Source organism: Anopheles funestus, chromosome 3RL (assembly GCF_943734845.2).
Source record: "Anopheles funestus chromosome 3RL, idAnoFuneDA-416_04, whole genome shotgun sequence".
In the NCBI taxonomy this organism is placed as follows: Eukaryota; Metazoa; Arthropoda; class Insecta; order Diptera; family Culicidae; genus Anopheles; species Anopheles funestus.
Window position 1 is genome coordinate 71,756,570 of NC_064599.1, and position 21,626 is coordinate 71,778,195.

General features: G+C 39.7%; 7 protein-coding genes across 7 annotated transcripts; all 7 read right to left on the reverse strand.

Annotated features, from left to right (window-relative positions):
- Positions 1 to 898: 898 nt before the first annotated feature.
- On the reverse strand, positions 899 to 2,446 carry LOC125769549 (mantle protein-like). Its single transcript, XM_049438282.1, has 2 exons — positions 2,426 to 2,446; positions 899 to 1,450 (listed from the first exon to the last, which is right to left on the reverse strand). The coding sequence occupies exons 1-2, from the start codon at positions 2,444 to 2,446 to the stop codon at positions 899 to 901; spliced, it is 573 nt and encodes a 190-aa protein (XP_049294239.1).
- Positions 2,447 to 2,492: 46 nt separating this feature from the next.
- LOC125769550 (titin-like) lies at positions 2,493 to 6,577 on the reverse strand. Its single transcript, XM_049438283.1, has 3 exons — positions 6,252 to 6,577; positions 5,638 to 6,186; positions 2,493 to 3,099 (listed from the first exon to the last, which is right to left on the reverse strand). Exons 1-3 carry the CDS (start codon positions 6,255 to 6,257, stop codon positions 2,548 to 2,550), a joined length of 1,107 nt encoding a protein of 368 aa, XP_049294240.1. The 5' UTR covers positions 6,258 to 6,577; the 3' UTR covers positions 2,493 to 2,547.
- Positions 6,578 to 7,873: 1,296 nt separating this feature from the next.
- Positions 7,874 to 8,672, reverse strand: LOC125769370 (titin-like). Its single transcript, XM_049438065.1, has 2 exons — positions 8,561 to 8,672; positions 7,874 to 8,495 (listed from the first exon to the last, which is right to left on the reverse strand). Exons 1-2 carry the CDS (start codon positions 8,564 to 8,566, stop codon positions 7,944 to 7,946), a joined length of 558 nt encoding a protein of 185 aa, XP_049294022.1. The 5' UTR covers positions 8,567 to 8,672; the 3' UTR covers positions 7,874 to 7,943.
- Positions 8,673 to 10,191: 1,519 nt separating this feature from the next.
- LOC125769371 (titin-like) lies at positions 10,192 to 10,949 on the reverse strand. Its single transcript, XM_049438066.1, has 2 exons — positions 10,879 to 10,949; positions 10,192 to 10,813 (listed from the first exon to the last, which is right to left on the reverse strand). The coding sequence occupies exons 1-2, from the start codon at positions 10,882 to 10,884 to the stop codon at positions 10,262 to 10,264; spliced, it is 558 nt and encodes a 185-aa protein (XP_049294023.1). The 5' UTR covers positions 10,885 to 10,949; the 3' UTR covers positions 10,192 to 10,261.
- Positions 10,950 to 12,117: 1,168 nt separating this feature from the next.
- Positions 12,118 to 12,756, reverse strand: LOC125769552 (MAGE-like protein 2). The gene is made up of 2 exons (XM_049438284.1): positions 12,751 to 12,756; positions 12,118 to 12,669 (listed from the first exon to the last, which is right to left on the reverse strand). The coding sequence occupies exons 1-2, from the start codon at positions 12,754 to 12,756 to the stop codon at positions 12,118 to 12,120; spliced, it is 558 nt and encodes a 185-aa protein (XP_049294241.1).
- Positions 12,757 to 14,782: 2,026 nt separating this feature from the next.
- On the reverse strand, positions 14,783 to 18,884 carry LOC125769553 (titin-like). Its single transcript, XM_049438285.1, has 3 exons — positions 18,540 to 18,884; positions 17,945 to 18,466; positions 14,783 to 15,427 (listed from the first exon to the last, which is right to left on the reverse strand). Exons 1-3 carry the CDS (start codon positions 18,543 to 18,545, stop codon positions 14,903 to 14,905), a joined length of 1,053 nt encoding a protein of 350 aa, XP_049294242.1. The 5' UTR covers positions 18,546 to 18,884; the 3' UTR covers positions 14,783 to 14,902.
- Positions 18,885 to 20,438: 1,554 nt separating this feature from the next.
- LOC125769369 (mantle protein-like) lies at positions 20,439 to 21,487 on the reverse strand. Its single transcript, XM_049438064.1, has 2 exons — positions 21,122 to 21,487; positions 20,439 to 21,060 (listed from the first exon to the last, which is right to left on the reverse strand). The coding sequence occupies exons 1-2, from the start codon at positions 21,125 to 21,127 to the stop codon at positions 20,497 to 20,499; spliced, it is 570 nt and encodes a 189-aa protein (XP_049294021.1). The 5' UTR covers positions 21,128 to 21,487; the 3' UTR covers positions 20,439 to 20,496.
- Positions 21,488 to 21,626: the final 139 nt, after the last annotated feature.

Below are 21,626 nucleotides of genomic sequence, written 5' to 3' on the forward strand. Positions count from 1 at the left end.
GGCCGATATTCATGTGCAGTATATAAAATCAGTAAAAAATAAATACACACACAAAAGAGGCTTACTACCACAGACCACATATGCATTTTAAATGCAGAACGGATCTCGTCGTGTTTTTTTTAGGACTTCTTTATGGTTTATCTTACATGTTGAATAAATTGAACTCTATTCTCTTTGACTGTAGTAAAAAAAAATTTCAACACGTGGACCATGGAGATGCATTTCCAAATGGACTATAAAATTTAGCATCCAAAATTAAATTAACCCATTAATTATGTTCAACACTCTTGCATGGCACGAGTTCATCTCGACATAAGAGACAGCTATCATGAAACTCAAACGGAAAGTAAATTGATACCATGGTAAACGTTGTTTCCGTAGGTAAAAGCTTCCTTCTTACCCTAAAAGCTGAAAATAGGACAAATTTGTCAAAACAGAGCTTTTATCACATTTTAAACTTTTGACAAATTTTGAGATAAGCTTGTGGTTGTGATTCATAAGCTATCTTTAGCACTTTGCTAAATTTGTCAGCTATATGACAGATTTCGTCCTTATCAAAGCGAAACTGATAAAAAAAAACAAGTTGAAAAGAAAGCTCTCGAGTTAAGCTTTTACCTTATGTAGATGTCAAACGAAAAGCAACAAAGGATTCTTAGTATGAAAGTGTCAAACGTATAAGCTTTTATCAGACGTTTGAAATCCGAAATAGGGACTATGTTTGATAGTGGGTTAGTAGTAGGTCACCTATTGCTTAGCAGATTTATGAGATCTCTTACCATTAATTTCACCGTAACCATAGCGAAATATCGTTTTATCACACAATAAAACAAATGAAACTACTTTTCCAAAACAACTAGTGTATTGCACAATCCAACATCATTCGTCGCAACTTACAAAGTTAGCCCCAGAATGGCTTCTTGTGCTCCTTCTTCACAAGAACCGTGAATGGGACTGGCTTCTCGACGTACACTGGCTCCTTCACGTACACCGGGTAGGGCTTATCGACATGAACTGTGTATGGCTTCGGGACCTCGACGTATTCCTTCTGGTAAACTGGGACATGGACTGGGACCTTCACCTCAACCGGGTATGGACGATCAACGTGGACTGGAACCTTCTTCTCAACGTACACCGGGACCTTCTTCTCGACGTACACTGGGACCTTCTTCTCAACCTCAACTGGGTATGGGACCTTCACCTCGACTGGGACATGCTTCTGGACCTCCACTGGGTATGGTACTGGGACCTTCTTCGTGATGATCTGTTTCACTTCCTTCTCGGCGTAGTCATTGTCGTAGTATCCGTGAGATTGCTGTTGATCATAGCCATAGGTTTCGTACGATTCCTGTTGAGACGATCCTAGCTCCCACAGTCCGCGCTTTTCCTTCTTCGAATCGTCGACTGCCGCAGCGCTGGCAATGGCCAGGGCCATAGAAAACACAATGAACACCTGCAACAAGAACCGTGTTTAAGTAACAGATCTCAGACACTTGCCACTGAACACCTTCCATCTAATGCTTACGAAGATTGTGCTTTTCTGCCGAAGTGGAAAAGTGTGTTCGTTCGGATGGGGAAGCAGCAGGAACGAAGGATCATAATCGAGGCTCACAACCTCACCAACATGTGCAGATGTGCAACTGTAGAATTAGGCCGATATTCATGTGCAGTATATAAAATCAGTAAAAAATAAATACACACACAAAAGAGGCTTACTACCACAGACCACATATGCATTTTAAATGCAGAACGGATCTCGTCGTGTTTTTTTTTAGGACTTCTTTATGGTTTATCTTACATGTTGAATAAATTGAACTCTATTCTCTTTGACTGTAGTAAAAAAAAATTTCAACACGTGGACCATGGAGATGCATTTCCAAATGGACTATAAAATTTAGCATCCAAAATTAAATTAACCCATTAATTATGTTCAACACTCTTGCATGGCACGAGTTCATCTCGACATAAGAGACAGCTATCATGAAACTCAAACGGAAAGTAAATTGATACCATGGTAAACGTTGTTTCCGTAGGTAAAAGCTTCCTTCTTACCCTAAAAGCTGAAAATAGGACAAATTTGTCAAAACAGAGCTTTTATCACATTTTAAACTTTTGACAAATTTTGAGATAAGCTTGTGGTTGTGATTCATAAGCTATCTTTAGCACTTTGCTAAATTTGTCAGCTATATGACAGATTTCGTCCTTATCAAAGCGAAACTGATAAAAAAAAACAAGTTGAAAAGAAAGCTCTCGAATTAAGCTTTTACCTTATGTAGATGTCAAACGAAAAGCAACAAAGGATTCTTAGTATGAAAGTGTCAAACGTATAAGCTTTTATCAGACGTTTGAAATCCGAAATAGGGACTATGTTTGATAGTGGGTTAGTAGTAGGTCACCTATTGCTTAGCAGATTTATGAGATCTCTTACCATTAATTTCACCGTAACCATAGCGAAATATCGTTTTATCACACAATAAAACAAATGAAACTACTTTTCCAAAACAACTAGTGTATTGCACAATCCAACATCATTCGTCGCAACTTACAAAGTTAGCCCCAGAATGGCTTCTTGTGCTCCTTCTTCACAAGAACCGTGAATGGGACTGGCTTCTCGACGTACACTGGCTCCTTCACGTACACCGGGTAGGGCTTATCGACATGAACTGTGTATGGCTTCGGGACCTCGACGTATTCCTTCTGGTAAACTGGGACATGGACTGGGACCTTCACCTCAACCGGGTATGGACGATCAACGTGGACTGGAACCTTCTTCTCAACGTACACCGGGACCTTCTTCTCGACGTACACTGGGACCTTCTTCTCAACCTCAACTGGGTATGGGACCTTCACCTCGACTGGGACATGCTTCTGGACCTCCACTGGGTATGGTACTGGGACCTTCTTCGTGATGATCTGTTTCACTTCCTTCTCGGCGTAGTCATTGTCGTAGTATCCGTGAGATTGCTGTTGATCATAGCCGTAGGTTTCGTACGATTCCTGTTGAGAGGATCCCAGCTCCCACAGTCCGCGCTTTTCCTTCTTCGAATCGTCGACTGCCGACGCGCTGGCAAGGGCCAGGGCCATAGAAAACACAATGAACACCTGCAACAAGAACCGTGTTTAAGTAACAGATCTCACACACTCGCCACTGAACACCTTCCATCTAATGCTTACCTTCATGTCTACCTACTGATATTTGGTGTCTACCGTCTACGTGCTAAACCAGTGAACGATCACAACCGAATGATACTGTTTGCCACAACGGTGGGCATCTTTTATAGTAACCTCCCTAACCTAACCGCTAAGCTCTCTTCTTCGTCATCTGGTGTTAGCACAAAACCAGTAAGAAGCAGACGCTCTAAAGCGCAAAGCAGTTACCACACCTTTGCACCTTTGCACAATTAGTCGCCACCCCGAAACGTGCACCGCATTTTTGGTGTTCCCAATAATAGGGTGGGTAAACTTGATATTTTCGTTTTGTCTTATTTCCAACGAATGGAGAAAATTGACGAGAAAGGAAAAGTTTATCGCACCCATCGCGGTACGATGGGTCGCATCTTGATGGAAAACGCATCCGACCGAACCCAATTCATGCGGTCTCCCGCGGCACTGCGCGGTGAAGGGTATTGACCGATATTGGACCTTTCCATTGAGGTCGCTGATGCGTTGACATTAAACGTTACCTAATAGTACGATTCACCGAATGCAATTTGTTTCGATGGCTAACTTTCTTAGTAGGTTGATGGATCTTGCCATACTTTGAACTTCCGCCTACAGATGGCATGGTAATGGTGATGGTGATGTTAGCAAAGCTAAGCCCTGTTTACACCTTCCGGTGCATTGCTAATCGTGAAAACCGTTTTGTAAACCGAATCGACAACGAGTCTTACACTGTCGTATTCAAGGTCGACCCAAAAAGTACAAACAAAAAGTTATGCTCAACCGAATGTGTAACACATGAGCATCATGTTGGATGTTTTTATTTTCTATTTTATTTCTGTCCCTCCTGTCATAGGGGTTAGGCGGTTGAGTTCAACATTTGACTTGTTTTCAATCAATTTCAAATCATTAATTTCACATAAACTATACTATTTGGTTTTAAATCTTAAAGAACATAGTAGTACATTATTAGCTAATATAATATTATGTAACGCGTAAAACACCTAACCTCAGGGTATTTTAGTTTTTCATTTAGTTGTGGATGATCGCGTCAAATAAATACTTCTTGTAAGTATACAGTTGAAGCGCATGGAAGCGCAATAGCACATGGGACTAAAACGATGTAGCAGAGAGCCTAGGATAGGTTAAAAACACGTTGCTTCTAACACGTTTGCGCATAACGACCTGTATTAAAAGTGTAAAATTTTTGGTGCAGCCTTTAACTCAGCAATGTAGATGGGTATCGCAATCGATCCTCGTTCCAATTCTTCCGTGCGAGGAATTTAACTTACTTGTAAGGTTAATTCCGTACAACGTTTCAGTACCCTGAAGCAGTGGCGGATAAGCCCCCATGAAGCCCTGAGTCGCACTAAGATTATGCTGTTGCTTTTTTAAGTGTCAACAGTGTTACAAGGGGCTCACATTTGCGATGGTAAGGGACCCATTTAGAACAAATACTACGATTACTGAGTTAAAAACTGCTGACTGGGGGAAGTAGGGTTCGTTTATTTTCGAGGCGCCAGTTACATCTTTGAGACCCCCTGGAATGAGTGAAGAGGGGGAAGTCGAAGGAAGACCTTCATATCGGCGTGGTCTCTCATATCGGAGAGAACCACCTTATCGACGAGCCCCCCATATCGGCGATGTCCCCAATATCGACGAGGACACTCCGCCTATAAGATAATCCGCCATTGTTCTGAAGTCTTGTTATTTCATGCAAATTGGCTATAGCTGGATTGTACGCATAGTTGGGCTGCTATTGCTGCTTAGCAAATAATGGTTTTGATGTTAAATCGTTTAACGTTACAGAATTATACCTACTGATAATAATTCCCCATAGAACAAGGCTAATTAATTGTACATCATGAAGATCATTGAAGAATGGCGATTCTCAGCTAGGTATGAGTTATCGTGGAATAACTTCAATGTTTTCCAGCGCCAAAGTACTAATGTTAGAATTAATGCTATATGATCTAATACTAAACTTAACTAGTCAACTACATTAGCAGCGCACACGGGTTCTTGCCTGAATAGTGGACTTCCACAAATTTAGTACAATGGGAAGCTAGGTTTAATATTCCAAATTACCAAGAAAATTATATGTTCCATTGTGTATCAAATGTTTTTGTTGCGCCTTTGTTAGACCGACATTGGAAAATGGTCACTCAGTAAAATGGAAAAACGGGATATAATCTATACCATGCTATCTAGCATGGAACGAACGTAACTCACTACCACCATATTGATCACGTTGTTAGCTTCCAATCCTACAAACTCTAGCAAATAGCCGAAGAAATGGCCAATCAATGTTCATCGTTGGGGTGCTTTGTAGTAACATCGATGCGCCAGCCATACTTAAGCATATAAATATATCAGTATACACAGGTCAACCATGCGTCATAGGTATGTTTCCAAAACCAACCACAACAACAACAACAACAACAATTAACATTCAAACTATAATAATATATTTAACATTCAACCGAAAAATGGCTTCTTATGCTCCTTCTTTACAAGAACAGTGAACTGAACTGGTTTTTCGACGTACACTGGCTCCTTCACGTACACCGGGTAGGGCTTATCGACATGAACTGTGTATGGCTTCGGGACCTCGACGTATTCCTTCTGGTAAACTGGGACATGGACTGGGACCTTCACTTCCACCGGGTATGGACGATCAACGTGGACTGGAACCTTCTTCTCAACGTACACCGGGACCTTCTTCTCGACGTACACTGGGACCTTCTTCTCAACCTCAACTGGGTATGGGACCTTCACCTCGACTGGCACGCGCTTCTCGACCTCCACTGGGTATGGTACTGGGACCTTCTTCGTGATGATCTGTTTCACTTCCTTCTCGGCGTAGTCGTTACCGTAGTATCCGTGAGATTGTTGGTGGTCATAGCCGTAGGTTTCGTACGATTCCTGTTGGGACGATCCCAGCTCAAACAGTCCGCGCTTTTCCTTCTTCGAATCGTCGACTGCCGCCGCGCTGGCAAGGGCCAGGGCCACAGAGAACACAATGAACACCTGCAATAGATGTTTGTTTCGTTAAATTCCTTCTTCTATGGTTCTATCTTTACTTGGTTCCTTACCTTCATGTCTGCCTACTGGTTGAATGTACTGCACGATTGAAGATCCTCAACTGAATGATGCTCTGCTATCACCGGCACCTTTTTATATCATCCACTCTGACTGACTATCAGCCATATGCTTTGACTGTTCTCTTTTTAGCGCTCTTTCGCTTGGAGGTGTTTCTGAAGCAAATCCTCGCAAGAAATGCAATCGAGCGTTACTTTAGGCGTTGGGTTCATCTTGTGGCATCATTGGCGTTTGCTGGCACGATGCAAGACATTTTTCATTATACTTACGAACATTGTGTGTTGATGTCTTTGCCATTTGATGTCTTTGGCCGTCCAAGAAGAAAATGTAGACATTGGTGCCATCTATTGACCACAGGTTAAAGATTGGCGATCCGTTGGATACCGACCGAGTTTAGGCAAAATTTGGTGCAAAAATGAGCCTTCTGAAATTTTCAAATTTTTATAATTTTTCAATTTTTTTATAATTTTTTATTCTTTTTTTTTTGTTTAAAACATTATTTGAGTGAAAAGTAACTTATTGCTACCAATTGGCATTAAAATAAATCAATTTAAATTTTTTTGCAAAATTTCCCAAAAAAACGTAAGGGGTAAGCCTTATGAAATTTTCGAGTGGAAATTTTTTTTGAAATTTTTTTCTGATTTTTTATTCTTTTTTTAATTTAAAGCATTATTTGAGTGCAAACAAACATATTGCAACAAATTCGCATTAAAATATATCACATTTACAAATTTTGCTAAATTGTTCAAAAACGAGGAAAATTTTACATTTTCTCAAACAGGGTATGGAACTTGGTTCCTCGAATAACTTCTGGCACAGAGATCTGAAGGCATGGCCGTCCAAGCAGAAAATGTAGCCATTGGTGCCATCTATCGATCACAGGTCAAAGATTGGCGATCCGTTGGATACCGACCGAGTTATAGGCAAAACTTGGTGCAAAAATGAGGAAAATTTTACATTTTCTCAAACAGGGTATGGAACTTGGTTCCTCGAATAACTTCTGGCACAGAGATCTGAGGGCATGGCCGTCCAAGAAGAAAATGTAGCCATTGGTGCCATCTATCGACTACAGGTTAAAAATTGGCGATCCGTTGGATACCGACCGAGTTTAGCCAAAACTTGGTGCAAAAATGAGCCTTATGAAATTTTTAAATTTTTGTAATTTTTCAATATTTTTAAATTTTTTATTCTTTCTTTTTTTTATTTTAAACATTATTTGAGTGAAAAGTAACTTATTGCAACCAATTGTCATTAAAATAAATCAATTTAAATTTTTTTGCAAAATTTCCCAAAAAAAACGTAAGGGGTAAGCCTTATGAAATTTTCGAGTGGAAATTTTTTTTGAAATTTTTTTCTGATTTTTTATTCTTTTTTTAATTTAAAGCATTATTTGAGTGCAAACAAACATATTGCAACAAATTCGCATTAAAATATATCACATTTACAAATTTTGCTAAATTGTTCAAAAATGAGGAAAATTTTACATATTCTCAAACAGGGTATGGAACTTGGTTCCTCGAATAAATTCTGGGTTGCTAGGTTTGCCGGGTAAGCTAGTTATTCTATAAATTATCTTCAACCGCCTATTCAACGATGTTGATGATCATACTCTTGATAACACAATCGTTTGAAGATCAGTTTTGAATCTTTATTCTACCAGTATGTAACATCTCGCAAGCATCACATCAACCCCAGAAGGGTTTCTTCTGGTGCTCCTTGATGTGCACCGTCACTGGAACCTGCTTCTCGACGTACACTGGCTGCTTCACGTACACCGGGTAGGGCTTATCGACATGAACTGCGTATGGCTTCGGGACCTCGACGTATTCCTTCTGGTAAACTGGGACATGGACTGGGACCTTCACTTCCACCGGGTATGGACGATCAACGTGGACTGGAACCTTCTTCTCAACGTACACCGGGACCTTCTTCTCGACGTACACTGGGACCTTCTTCTCAACCTCAACTGGGTATGGGACCTTCACCTCGACTGGCACGCGCTTCTCGACCTCCACTGGGTATGGTACTGGGACCTTCTTCGTGATGATCTGTTTCACTTCCTTCTCGGCGTAGTCGTTACCGTAGTATCCGTGAGATTGTTGGTGGTCATAGCCGTAGGTTTCGTACGATTCCTGTTGAGACGATCCCAGCTCAAACAGTCCGCGCTTTTCCTTCTTCGAATCGTCGACTACCGCCGCGCTGGCAAGGGCCAGGGCCACAGAGAACACAATGAACACCTGCAATAGATGTTTGTTTCGTTAAATTCCTTCTTCTATGGTTCTATCTTTACTTGGTTCCTTACCTTCATGTCTGCCTACTGGTTGAATGTACTGCACGATTGAAGATCCTCAACTGAATGATGCTCTGCTATCACCGGCACCTTTTTATATCATCCACTCTGTGTCGACTGCCCATCAGCCGTATGCTTTGACTGTTCTCTTTTTAGCGCTCTTTCGCTTGGAGGTGTTTCTGAAGCAAATCCTCGCAAGAAATGCAATCGAGCGTTACTTTAGGCGTTGGGTTCATCTTGTGGCATCATTGGCGTTTGCTGGCACGATGCAAGACATTTTTCATTATACTTATGAACATTGTGTGTTGATGTCTTTGCCATTTGATGTCTTTGGCCGTCCAAGAAGAAAATGTAGACATTGGTGCCATCTATTGACCACAGGTTAAAGATTGGCGATCCGTTGGATACCGACCGAGTTTAGGCAAAACTTGGTGCAAAAATGAGCCTTCTGAAATTTCCAAATTTTTATAATTTTTCAATTTTTTTATAATTTTTTATTCTTTTTTTTTTTTTTGTTTAAAACATTATTTGAGTGAAAAGTAACTTATTGCTACCAATTGGCATTAAAATAAATCAATTTAAATTTTTTTGCAAAATTTCCCAAAAAAACGTAAGGGGTAAGCCTTATGAAATTTTCGAGTGGAAATTTTTTTTGAATTTTTTTTCTGATTTTTTATTCTTTTTTTTAATTTAAAGCATTATTTGAGTGCAAACAAACATATTGCAACAAATTCGCATTAAAATATATCACATTTACAAATTTTGCTAAATTGTTCAAAAACGAGGAAAATTTGACATTTTCTCAAACAGGGTATGGAACTTGGTTCCTCGAATAACTTCTGGCACAGAGATCTGAAGGCATGGCCGTCCAAGCAGAAAATGTAGCCATTGGTGCCATCTATCGATCACAGGTCAAAGATTGGCGATCCGTTGGATACCGACCGAGTTATAGGCAAAACTTGGTGCAAAAATGAGGAAAATTTTACATTTTCTCAAACAGGGTATGGAACTTGGTTCCTCGAATAACTTCTGGCACAGAGATCTGAGGGCATGGCCGTCCAAGAAGAAAATGTAGCCATTGGTGCCATCTATCGACTACAGGTTAAAAATTGGCGATCCGTTGGATACCGACCGAGTTTAGCCAAAACTTGGTGCAAAAATGAGCCTTATGAAATTTTTAAATTTTTGTAATTTTTCAATTTTTTTAAATTTTTTATTCTTTCTTTTTTTTATTTTAAACATTATTTGAGTGAAAAGTAACTTATTGCAACCAATTGTCATTAAAATAAATCAATTTAAATTTTTTTGCAAAATTTCCCAAAAAAACGTAAGGGGTAAGCCTTATGAAATTTTCGAGTGGAAATTTTTTTTGAAATTTTTTTCTGATTTTTTATTCTTTTTTTAATTTAAAGCATTATTTGAGTGCAAACAAACATATTGCAACAAATTCGCATTAAAATATATCACATTTACAAATTTTGCTAAATTGTTCAAAAATGAGGAAAATTTTACATATTCTCAAACAGGGTATGGAACTTGGTTCCTCGAATAAATTCTGGGTTGCTAGGTTTGCCGGGTAAGCTAGTTATTCTATAAATTATCTTCAACCGCCTATTCAACGATGTTGATGATCATACTCTTGATAACACAATCGTTTGAAGATCAGTTTTGAATCTTTATTCTACCAGTATGTAACATCTCGCAAGCATCACATCAACCCCAGAAGGGTTTCTTCTGGTGCTCCTTGATGTGCACCGTCACTGGAACCTGCTTCTCGACGTACACTGGCTGCTTCACGTACACCGGGTAGGGCTTATCGACATGAACTGCGTATGGCTTCGGGACCTCGACGTATTCCTTCTGGTAAACTGGGACATGGACTGGGACCTTCACTTCCACCGGGTATGGACGATCAACGTGGACTGGAACCTTCTTCTCAACGTACACCGGGACCTTCTTCTCGACGTACACTGGGACCTTCTTCTCAACCTCAACTGGGTATGGGACCTTCACCTCGACTGGCACGCGCTTCTCGACCTCCACTGGGTATGGTACTGGGACCTTCTTCGTGATGATCTGTTTCACTTCCTTCTCGGCGTAGTCGTTACCGTAGTATCCGTGAGATTGTTGGTGGTCATAGCCGTAGGTTTCGTACGATTCCTGTTGAGAGGATCCCAGCTCAAACAGTCCGCGCTTTTCCTTCTTCGAATCGTCGACTGCCGCCGCGCTGGCAAGGGCCAGGGCCACAGAGAACACAATGAACACCTGCAATAGATGTTTGTTTCGTTAAATTCCTTCTTCTATGGTTCTATCTTTACTTGGTTCCTTACCTTCATGTCTGCCTACTGGTTGAATGTACTGCACGATTGAAGATCCTCAACTGAATGATGCTCTGCTATCAACGGCACCTTTTTATATCATCCACTCTGTGTCGATATGCCGTATGCTTTGACATATCTGCGTTTTCTTCTCTTTCGCTTGGAGATGTTTCTGAAGCAACACCTCGCAAGAAATGCAATCAAGCATGACGTAAAGTGTATGCGACACACATTTTATCATAAAATTACTTCAATAACTGTTCGGTACAGGTCGTTCAATGTTAATTAATATGATTTACTGTACATTGATTGTTACATAAATGTACCAAAATTTACTAGTTGTTGAACGCACAAACTTAATGTGTAGATCATAAAATATTATGTGTGTTTACTGCAACATCTCAACTGAAAACTTCCAGATGGTATTTTTTACATACTATGCCCTTAACGAGTACGAGATTGGGAAATTCTTTACACCAAACCTCAACATTATGACGGCCATACATCCAAACCTAAATGCGGTTTAGAATTTATTTTTAAATTCTTGCAGTATAAATCTCAATCCATTCTTTCTCCATTCCATATCGAATTGGCTATTCATATCCTAGCCTAGGTAATACCGGCCAAGATAGTAGTGAAGCCAAAAAAGAAGAGGAAAATGTTTATAATTTCATTGCAATTAAAACATTTTTATTGTCATCGTGCTAATGTTGCGTTTTAACGACATTACCAGCAGTTATGAATTGATACTTTATATGTACAGTAGAAGGAACACTCTTAGAGCATTTTTGTTTTTAAATAGGTATCAGCAAACATTTATTGTGTTTGATTTCTAACCATAATTCACTACTATGTTTGCTAATGATATCGAACAGTTTGGAATATTCTTCCACTGTTAATTTAGTTTTTTTCTGCTCGTATAGTACAAGTTTTCATCCATTTCTTCCTAATTTTAAGTAGCAGAAAAAGTTTATTAGTAAAATTTAAATGATCACTTTATCTATTTTATCATGCACAAATTACCAAAAAAAATGTTTATAAACCTCATTAATGGTTATATTTACTAAATTAATTAGGGCCGTATTAAAACATTAACAAACTCATATTTGAAGAGGATAATTGAAGCACAGTTTCCAATCCAGAACATGCCTCTCTAAATCGCTATTGTTTCTCTATTCCCATAATAACGAAAACTTTATTTTACGCTGGTTAATTCTATCACTATTTTATTGAGTTATTTACACATTTTGTTTAGAATAACCACCAGAATGGCTTTTTCTTGTGTTCCTTCTTTACCAGAACCGTGAACGGTACCGGTTTTTCTATGTAGATGGGTTGCTTCACGTATACTGGATACGGTTTATCCACGTGTACGGTGTAAGGCTTAGGGACCTCGACGTATTCCTTCTGGTAAACTGGGACTTCAACAGGAACCTTCACTTCAACCGGGTATGGACGATCCACATGGACTGGAACCTTCTTCTCGACGTACACCGGGACCTTCTTTTCGACGACAACCGGGACCTTCTTCTCAACTTCAACTGGGTATGGGACCTTCACCTCCACGGGGACATGTTTCGGTACTTCGATTTGATACGGAACTGGAACCTTTTCGATCTGATGTACATTTTGATCCTCGTAGTCGATATAGTTTCCATCACCCTGCTGGTGGCCGTAGTCGTAAGCTTCGTACGATTGATGCTGAGAATACTTTTCCTCATACGATCCCTTACGTTCTTCGGTCGATTTATCATGCACTACACCACTTACAATGGTGATTGTTAGGACAAGTAGAATAAAAATCTATTTTAAAAAAGAAAAAAGAAAACCGATATGGTCGTGAGGATTGGGACGATTCGTGTCACGTGTTACGGTTCCATTTACCTTCATTGTGAGTGATTGTGATGTTTCAACGATCGATTCGTAACTAATTGAGTAAGCTCGACTCGCACACGTTTTATACACTACATCTTCTACTTGTTGAACTTTCCACGAAACAGCACAGAAAGTAAAATATAAACTTTTTCCTCGTTTTCTTTCCCGCTGCTTTGTGCAGTTTATTGGGAGTCGTTGTGCAAATTTACACCACTTACGTACTGGTCAGGCTTTCAGTCTTTTGGTTTAACGCAGCTTTATGTAATGAAACTTGATTTTTTTAAGTGTCAATATTACAGGAGGATTGCTTTACTTACGCAGGCCTGAAGTTAAGTGCATCATTCCTGAGCAAAATAAAATCAAACTTGTACAAATATTTTCAAATAAGCTTTTGCTATTATTTTCATATTTAGAAACAAACTTTTGTATTTGAAAACAATTGATTTTTCTGAAGTCATATACGAAATAATCATTCATCAGATACTGGAATCTTTTAACATGGTTTATCATTGGAACGTCATTGCATTTGCCGATTGTTGTTGAATGTTTATTGCGAAAAATTTGCTCAAATATTGTTTATATAATTTCCAAGGATTTCCTCAACTTGTATCAATTCATTGTGCTGAGGTAGTGGACCCTTTGCTGTCTTAGACGGCAGCTATCATGCAATATTTATTCTCTCTATTTCACACATCAATGCTAACAAATTCAAACGACGCATTACATGATGATAATGTGTAGGTTCTAAAATGAATTTTAAAATAATGTGCTAGACCGTTCGGTATCATTTTTATGACAAGATCAATATAATTGAAGACGCAAGGCCTGGCCATTCATACAAGAGTTGAAAAACTCAATCTACAAATAAGTACCATTTGTTGCTTTACGTCGCAATAAAAGTCTTTCAGAGATGTCCAATACTCAGTTGTATATCCGAGCATAATCCAGGATAATTTTTGAATACTGTCCGAATTTTAATAAAATAGTAAAGTTAGAGAATATCAATGATATTTGTCGTATGAAAATGCATCAATTAAAAAAGAAATCAAACGAGTATCGATGTCCCTGTCGTTTGGACGCTCCGAACATTGTGATTCACAAAAGAATGTTATAACTTTCGTAAAAAGGTTCGTCCAATTAATTATTATATTGTGAAGATTTAATTGCCCTCTAACAAAGTGAAACGTTAAATGTTACAGGTTAAATGTTTACAATATTTCCAGTGATTCCAGTGATCGCTCCTTTGAGTTATAAATATAATGTATCATCCTTACGAAAGGGTTTTCTCAATTCCTCAAGGAGCGCTTGAGGAATTGAAAAATAACGTCTATAGTTCCAGCACTCATACATGTCACCAAAAGATCATTTAAACTCAGAACACTAAGCACCTTCGATAGGAAAATATCATTAAAATTTGTTTGCTTCAAATGACTCGAAGTACAATGGAGTGATCATTACAATAACGATCATTTCGAGATGTACAAATAGGACAAATTATTAACGATCATTAGAGATCGTTCAGTTGATCATGTCTTTAGAATGACACCAAACGACACAGTCTATTGAATTCGCTCAACTAATCATAGACCTCCTTCTTGGACACCTCTTCTTCTTATTTCTTGGCTTAACGACGAAGATCATGCCGGCCATTTCTGGCTTACTAGACTTGTTTTACCACATAGCCGGATAGTCAGTCCTTGCTACGGGGGGACACGGTCCGGATGGGATATGATACCCGATCCTGTCGTGTGGAACTGGCGCCGCTTAATGCATACACCACTGGGCCCCGTAAAAACGAAGTGGTACGATTAAACTAACATAAAGCAATAGCATTGATAGCGCTTAGTGATCTGTGAGATGTATACGTCAATATGTCATTAACATCGTGTAGAATCAAGAATAAATTCACCGTAGAACAAACCACTCTCTTGTCGCATACCTTTCATAGTATCACAAAGGTATGTTAGTTATTAATCTTATCAAGACTACTATCAAGTAACTTGGCTATCAAATGGGAATACGTTACAATCATAGACTAAAGGATGCACCATAATTGGAAACCAAAACCACCATTATTTCCATTGCATATTTCAGGTAAAGAATTATATTTTTGGCATCATTCGTCTCTTACAGGCATTTGGGAATGGGTTACGAAAGCTTTTCAACCCCAGTACGGCTTCTTGTGGTGTTCCTTGATGTGAACCGTCACCGGGACCTGCTTCTCGACGTACACTGGCTGCTTGACGTACACCGGATAAGGCTTCTCCACATGAACTGCGTACGGTTTCGGAACTTCAACATACTCCTTCTTGTAGACCGGGACATGGACTGGGACCTTCACTTCCACCGGGTATGGGCGATCCACATGGACTGGTACCTTCTTCTCAACGTACACCGGGACCTTCTTCTCAACGACGACCGGGACCTTCTTCTCGACCTCCACTGGGTATGGGACCTTCACCGGAACTGGGACATGCTTCTCGACCTCCACTGGGTACGGAACCGGAACCTTCTTGGTGACAATGTGCTTCACTTCCTTCTCAGCATAATTGGAGTAACCGAGTCCGTAGTTATCGTAGCCATAGTTGTCGTAAGATTCTTCAAACAGTCCGCGCTTCTCTTTCTTGGAGTCGTCGGCTTCCGCTGCGCAAGCAATGGTCAGAGCCATAGAGAACACGATGAATGCCTGGAAACGATAAACAATTAATATTCTTAACCAATTCCTTCACATTCTGTGATAAGCTGACACTTCTTACCTTCATGATTGCCTTTCTGCTTTTAACCGTTTGGTTCTATCGGCTGCTCACTAGCGCAACGAATGCTCACAGTTGAATGATAACTTTTGAGGCTGGAAAAACTGTATTTATAGCAAAGCATGTTTCCTTCACAAACTAAACCCCACAAAAGTCTAGAGATCGGTCAAGGGGTAACTATTTCGTTGATAAGGTCTTACAGGCGTTTTCGCGTTTTATTGTCGCTCATTTCCTTTGTCGTGAAGCAACGTATTTAACGAACCATAAACAATCAAGACCTCGCACGTATGCTACTGTTTCTTTTAACACAATCACGATATAGTAGTGACACAAGAAGCACTTGGTGACTTTTGATTCGATTAAATACATGTGAATTGATTCGTTATTGGAAAACTTCCTGCACCCATAAATTCGGATCCAATGGAGGTGGTTGTCGAAGGACACAAAGTAATCGTTGAAACAGTTGGTTTGAACACGCTAAGGTTAATAATTGATTCCATCCTGTACAATGGAAAATGTATTTTCGATGTATCTTTATATTGTTATAAAATAATAGAATGATATCAGTAATGGGAAACAGGCAGAATAAATAAAATCCACATACTTCAGTGGATTAAACAGTAGGCCAACAATACATGAGCCCGCGTTAGTGCTTTCAATAATTATTTCCAAGAAGTAAAGGGCTAAAGAAGGCTATCCGCGACTCGAAGGTAGTATTTAACTTTGGCGACCATCTTCTGGAAGTCCATCCAGATTATGGCATAATCATCATTTGTTTACGGTTCTCCTATGTGGCAAACCATTATAAGAGGATCGAGCTGGCGCCAAATTTGAGGTGCCAACATCAGCGACCCTTTTAACAAATTCTGACCTGCGCAGTTGTGACGTACAGATTAGAGATGTGCAAAGTGAGTAAGAGTGAGGCAGTGAGTTGAAACGTTATATTCAATGAGTTTCGTTCAGTCACCACGAGGAATTTTAGCGACTCTTTTTTCACTAACTCAGTCATGAGTGTAAGCATGTTTGAGCCGTGGTGAGTCGAGTTGCAAAAAGAGTAAATACGTGAGTTGAAACGATTTATTTTTTTATTATTTTTTATTCTTTTTTTTATTTAAAACATTATTTGAGTAAAAAGAAACTTATTTCAACCAATTGGCATTAAAATAACTCAAAATATAATTTTTTGCAAAATTACTCAAAAAAAAGGTAAGTCTGTAGCCTAAGGAAATTTTCAATTTTATAGTTTTTTTTCTATACAGAGCGAGCAGTATGTATATTCCTTTGGCTAGTTTGGGTATTGTACATGCTAACACTAAAGAGTGAGTAAAATGACGGATCCTTAACTTATACGTTTATGTTGGGTTTTGTATGACTCCGAAATGAGTCGTTAAACGAGCTGACTCCTAATAACGACTCATTCACTCTGAGTTGACTCACTAAAAAGAGTTGTTATTCTCATCTCTAGTACAGATAGGTGATCACACTTTTGAAGTCTTCTTAAACTTCGTCTATCTTGAGTCAAAGGTCAGCACCGACGACAACATTGATGTTGAGATACGAGCTACCAATCGGTCTTTCTACAACCTGAGGAAACTTCTCCACTCAAAACACCTTTAGCGACGATCGACGCGCCCTCACATAAGCTTCTGAGACTTTTTCCGTAATTGACAAAAACCACTTAGCCACTTCTTCGCGAGGAAAATGCTCAGAAGGATTTTCAGCCCCTTGACGAGCTCTATGAGTTGTACGATCGTCGAAGCAAATTATACTCGCCAGTCTCCGGAGGGCTGGCCATGTCATTCGAATGGCACCAGACGACCCAGTCCGCAAAGTTCCAGAAGGTCATTCATATGGATAGAGTAGGTGTGGTAGACTACAAATAAGTTCTTGATTACATATGCTTTTTAAACTCAACACTTCTAGCTCTGGCTTTTGCCTAAATGCAGAAGACTAAAGGCGTTTGGACATGTTCTTTTAAGGTGTAACAAAAGAAGAAACTAGAGGTAGTATCTGTTGACATCACATTTCAATCTCTTAGTTCCAGAAGTTATCTCATTGTCTACATGTCCTAAAAATGCTCAATGTATTCCCTTACCGTGGAAATAGACGTAGAGCGACATTTCTCTCGCGACATTTCTCGTCAATATTCGATGAAATGCGATGAAAAGTCCATGTATAAAAAACAGCATCGAAACGTCATTTCCATAGAAACACATAGAAATATTCCAACGAAGTAGCCACAGAAATGTCTCGCCGAGCGATTTGCTTTGTTTGCAGAATTGAGCTACTTTTGAGAAATGTCGCGCGAGAAATGTGGCTCTACGTCTATTTCCACGGTTAGATACACTATAAAACAACGCAAATAAGCTTTAGTTTCTATTGTAACATTTATTTAGGATCATCAACAACAGTCAGTAGTATCCATCGACCAATCCCAACAAGTCCTTTTAACCAAAGTACGGCTTCTTGTGGTGCTCCTTGATGTGGACGGTCACTGGAACCTGCTTCTCGACGTAGACGGGCTGCTTCACGTACACTGGATAAGGCTTCTCCACATGAACTGCGTATGGCTTCGGGACCTCGACGTATTCCTTCTTGTAGACCGGGACATGGACTGGGACCTTGACTTCCACCGGGTATGGACGGTCAACGTGAACTGGCACCTTCTTCTCAATGTACACCGGGACCTTCTTCTCAACCACGAACGGGACCTCCTTCTCGACCTTCACTGGGTACGGGACCTTCACCGGAACTGGGACGTGCTTCTCGACCTCCACCGGGTACGGAACCGGCACCTTCTTCGTGATGATCTCCTTCTTGGTGTATCCATAGTTCAGTGGCTGATGATGGTCGTACGATTCGTAAGATTCATGTGCCGATTCCAGCTCGTAAAGTCCACGCTTTTCCTTCTTCGAATCGTCGACTGCCGCCGCGCTGGCAAGGGCCAGGGCCATAGAGAACACAATGAACGCCTGGAAGAAGTTTACCAAAAAACATTGTAGGATTAACGGACAAATTCTCGGTTTGATCCAAAACACCACTTACCTTCATGTTTGCCTTTCCAAAAATACTGCTGATCAACTGCTCCGTACAACGATCGTCTGTTGGATGATGCTTGAAACTGAGCTACGGGCTAGCTTTTATACTTCGCCCGGACATGTGTCTTCTTTCTCCATCATCATTGCAATCGATCAAAACTTTCCAACTTACCACCCAAAAATCCCGCACACACATTCATACTCCAGTTCAGCTGACACGCTCCGGTAGCGTTACGCGACGTTGCATCGTACAGTCAGCGAAATAGCACCAAAACATCATGCAGATCTTCTTCATCTCGGTGCTTCACAGCGATGTAACGCATGATCCAATGGCAACGGACACACCGAACGGCGAAAAAATTGCAATACAGTTTGCAGCCTGTGGGGCGTGTAAAATATGAAAAACTAATGATAATTTTGAAGGTCATCGCCTGGGTTCGAAGATGATGATTTCGTTGGAAGTGATGAGGTTGAGGTTAAGATTTGTGACGGTGGCTGAAAACAAACGCCACGTGGGCCGGAAATGTTTACGTGTTTTTGCTAAAGGTTATATTTCTGTTAGCTGTTACTGATCATTCATTTATTAAATAAATAAAACGAAGTTAATATTATTTAAGGTATGAGTAACTTGTAACTCGCATGGCTGGTATTCGGAAAATAATTTTCCCAAAGCGTAAAATAAGCTTGTTAGCAAACTATTTGTATATTGCTTTTCTGAACAAATCCTAAACCAAAAAACATGTCTCGATTCCTCCTCTTCTGGGATATTTTGTAAGCTATATTTACTTTACTGCTAATACATCGGAGCACACTTAAAAAATTCTTAGATCAGTTAAAATCAATTCCCAATAAATTCACCCAACATCACCAACATTTTAAGAAATTCCATTTTTTGAAAAGATTTTTTCTAAATCTGCTAGATCAGGCATGAGCAACCTGCGGCCCGCGGGCGAATGCGGCCCTCAAGGTAGTTTTATGCGGCCCGCGAATCTAGTTTCAAAGTTTCAAACCAATAGCTCCATTATATAAATTATTCATAAGAACTAAAAGTGCAAAATACGCGGTTAATAGAACACTCAAAAATAATTAAAAAATTATTTTAAATCCTAATTCAGTTTTCAAGAATCCAACAATGCTTCTAGTCCGAAACAGACCGAATAAAAGGAGATTTACTACATTCATTTTTACATCAATGTGGCCCGCCAACCAGTTTTTGTTGTTGAATATGGCCCGCAGCGCTAAAAGATTGCTCATCCCTGTGCTAGATCGATTTCTCAAACATACTTATAGCTTATAGCAAAAGACTTTAGGAACATTTTAAAAGATATCTTACGTCTTGTCTTGTCTTGTCGTTTCACTCCTTGTCGTAATATGGCCTCTCGTCCCTCATATCATATTCGTTGTTTGCTGTTTGGCTTATAGTACCTTACTGTCCAATGCTCTTTTATGTGTTAACACCTTATTTGAGAGATAGACACAAAAGAGCTGTAAACTAGTGTAAATATCAAATTGCTACCTAGAAATTTTCGAAACTCCCTACTACTTAGGGCAGGCCAACATAGACGAGCATACAGCATTTAATTATGACAACTTTGACTAGAAACTTTCGATTTGTAACCAAGCCGACCCTCTACCTTGTGTAATTTTACGAAGTTAGCGAGCCTCGTATGTCAAGTGATAAGGCCTGCCTATGTTGCCAATCACTATATACATGAATATACAATAAATACTAATATCGTATACAGATTGCTTTCTTGATATCATAACTTATGTATATTTCTTTCCCAGCAAAGGGCGACAAAGTATGGAACACGGCTAAATATGAGGAGAAAATGTCTTGTAAACATTGTACTAAATTCCTTGCATGAGATAACTTGGTAAAAAGAAGAAACAACGTATTAAGCGCAGAAATGGATTATATATTATTAGCTTCTTCAATAAGTTTCAGACTCGCTCCCGATTATTTAACCCCATAGTGCTTTATGCTCGTAGGAGACCGGGCTGCTGTACACAGTGGATTCGTGCTCGTACACAGGCGACGAAACCGTCTTGTGGACGTAATGTGGTTCCTTCACGTACACCGGGTAAGCCTTCTCGACCGGCACTGGGTATGGCTTGGGAACCTCCACCACCTGCTTATGGTACACGGGAACCTTCACTGGAACCTTCACTGGCACGGGATAGGGACGATCGACATGCACCGGAACCTTCTTCTCAATGTACACCGGGACCTTCTTCTCCACAACAACCGGGACCTGCTTTTCTACGTGCACCGGGACTGGAACCTTCACAGCGACCGGAACCCGCTTCTCGACGGCTACCGGATACGGCACGGCGACCTTCTTTGTCACTGTGACGTGGTTCGTCACCTGCTGGTGGTAATCGTTTCCGTAGTACTGATCATGTCCACCGTAATACTGCTCGTAACCATTGTTCAGCTCAACGATGCCGCGTTTATCCTTCTTGTTTGCATCTTCTGGGACGTTGCAAAGGGCGATTGCCATAATGGCGGACAGGACGATGAAAACCTGGATAAGGACGTAGGAAAATGAGTGATTGTTACGTTTTCCATCTAAGTAGGAGTTTTACCTTCATGTTTAGGCTTGGTTTAGATGAAGCTTACTCGATCACTAAACGTTCACTGATGATCACTTTCGGTTCAACGGTTGGTTTATATACTGTGACGGTCACAGTTCCGTTTGACCATCACCTTCATGGAGACTTAAATTTAACAAGGCATAGACATTCAACTACACTTAGTTACTAGCAACTTCTCATGATATTGTCAGTGTTAATAAATATTTTTCTTAGGCTGCTCCAAAAACACACTTTATTCAACATTGATTATATTATAGTTGAAGTTTCTCTGTACTTATACTATAGTCTGATTAAGGAAATAGTATTAAATATAATTAACATAAAAATTGAAGAATGTGGAAAGTTGGTAAATCTGAACAATAAATTTATTTAATCTAACAAATTTAGAGAATAATGTTAAGTTTATAAAGTTAAAAAAGTGTTTAAAAAGGTTTCGATGAAGTAAAAACATAATTTTTTTTAGATACCTATATTGAACATTCATTTATTGATTGTA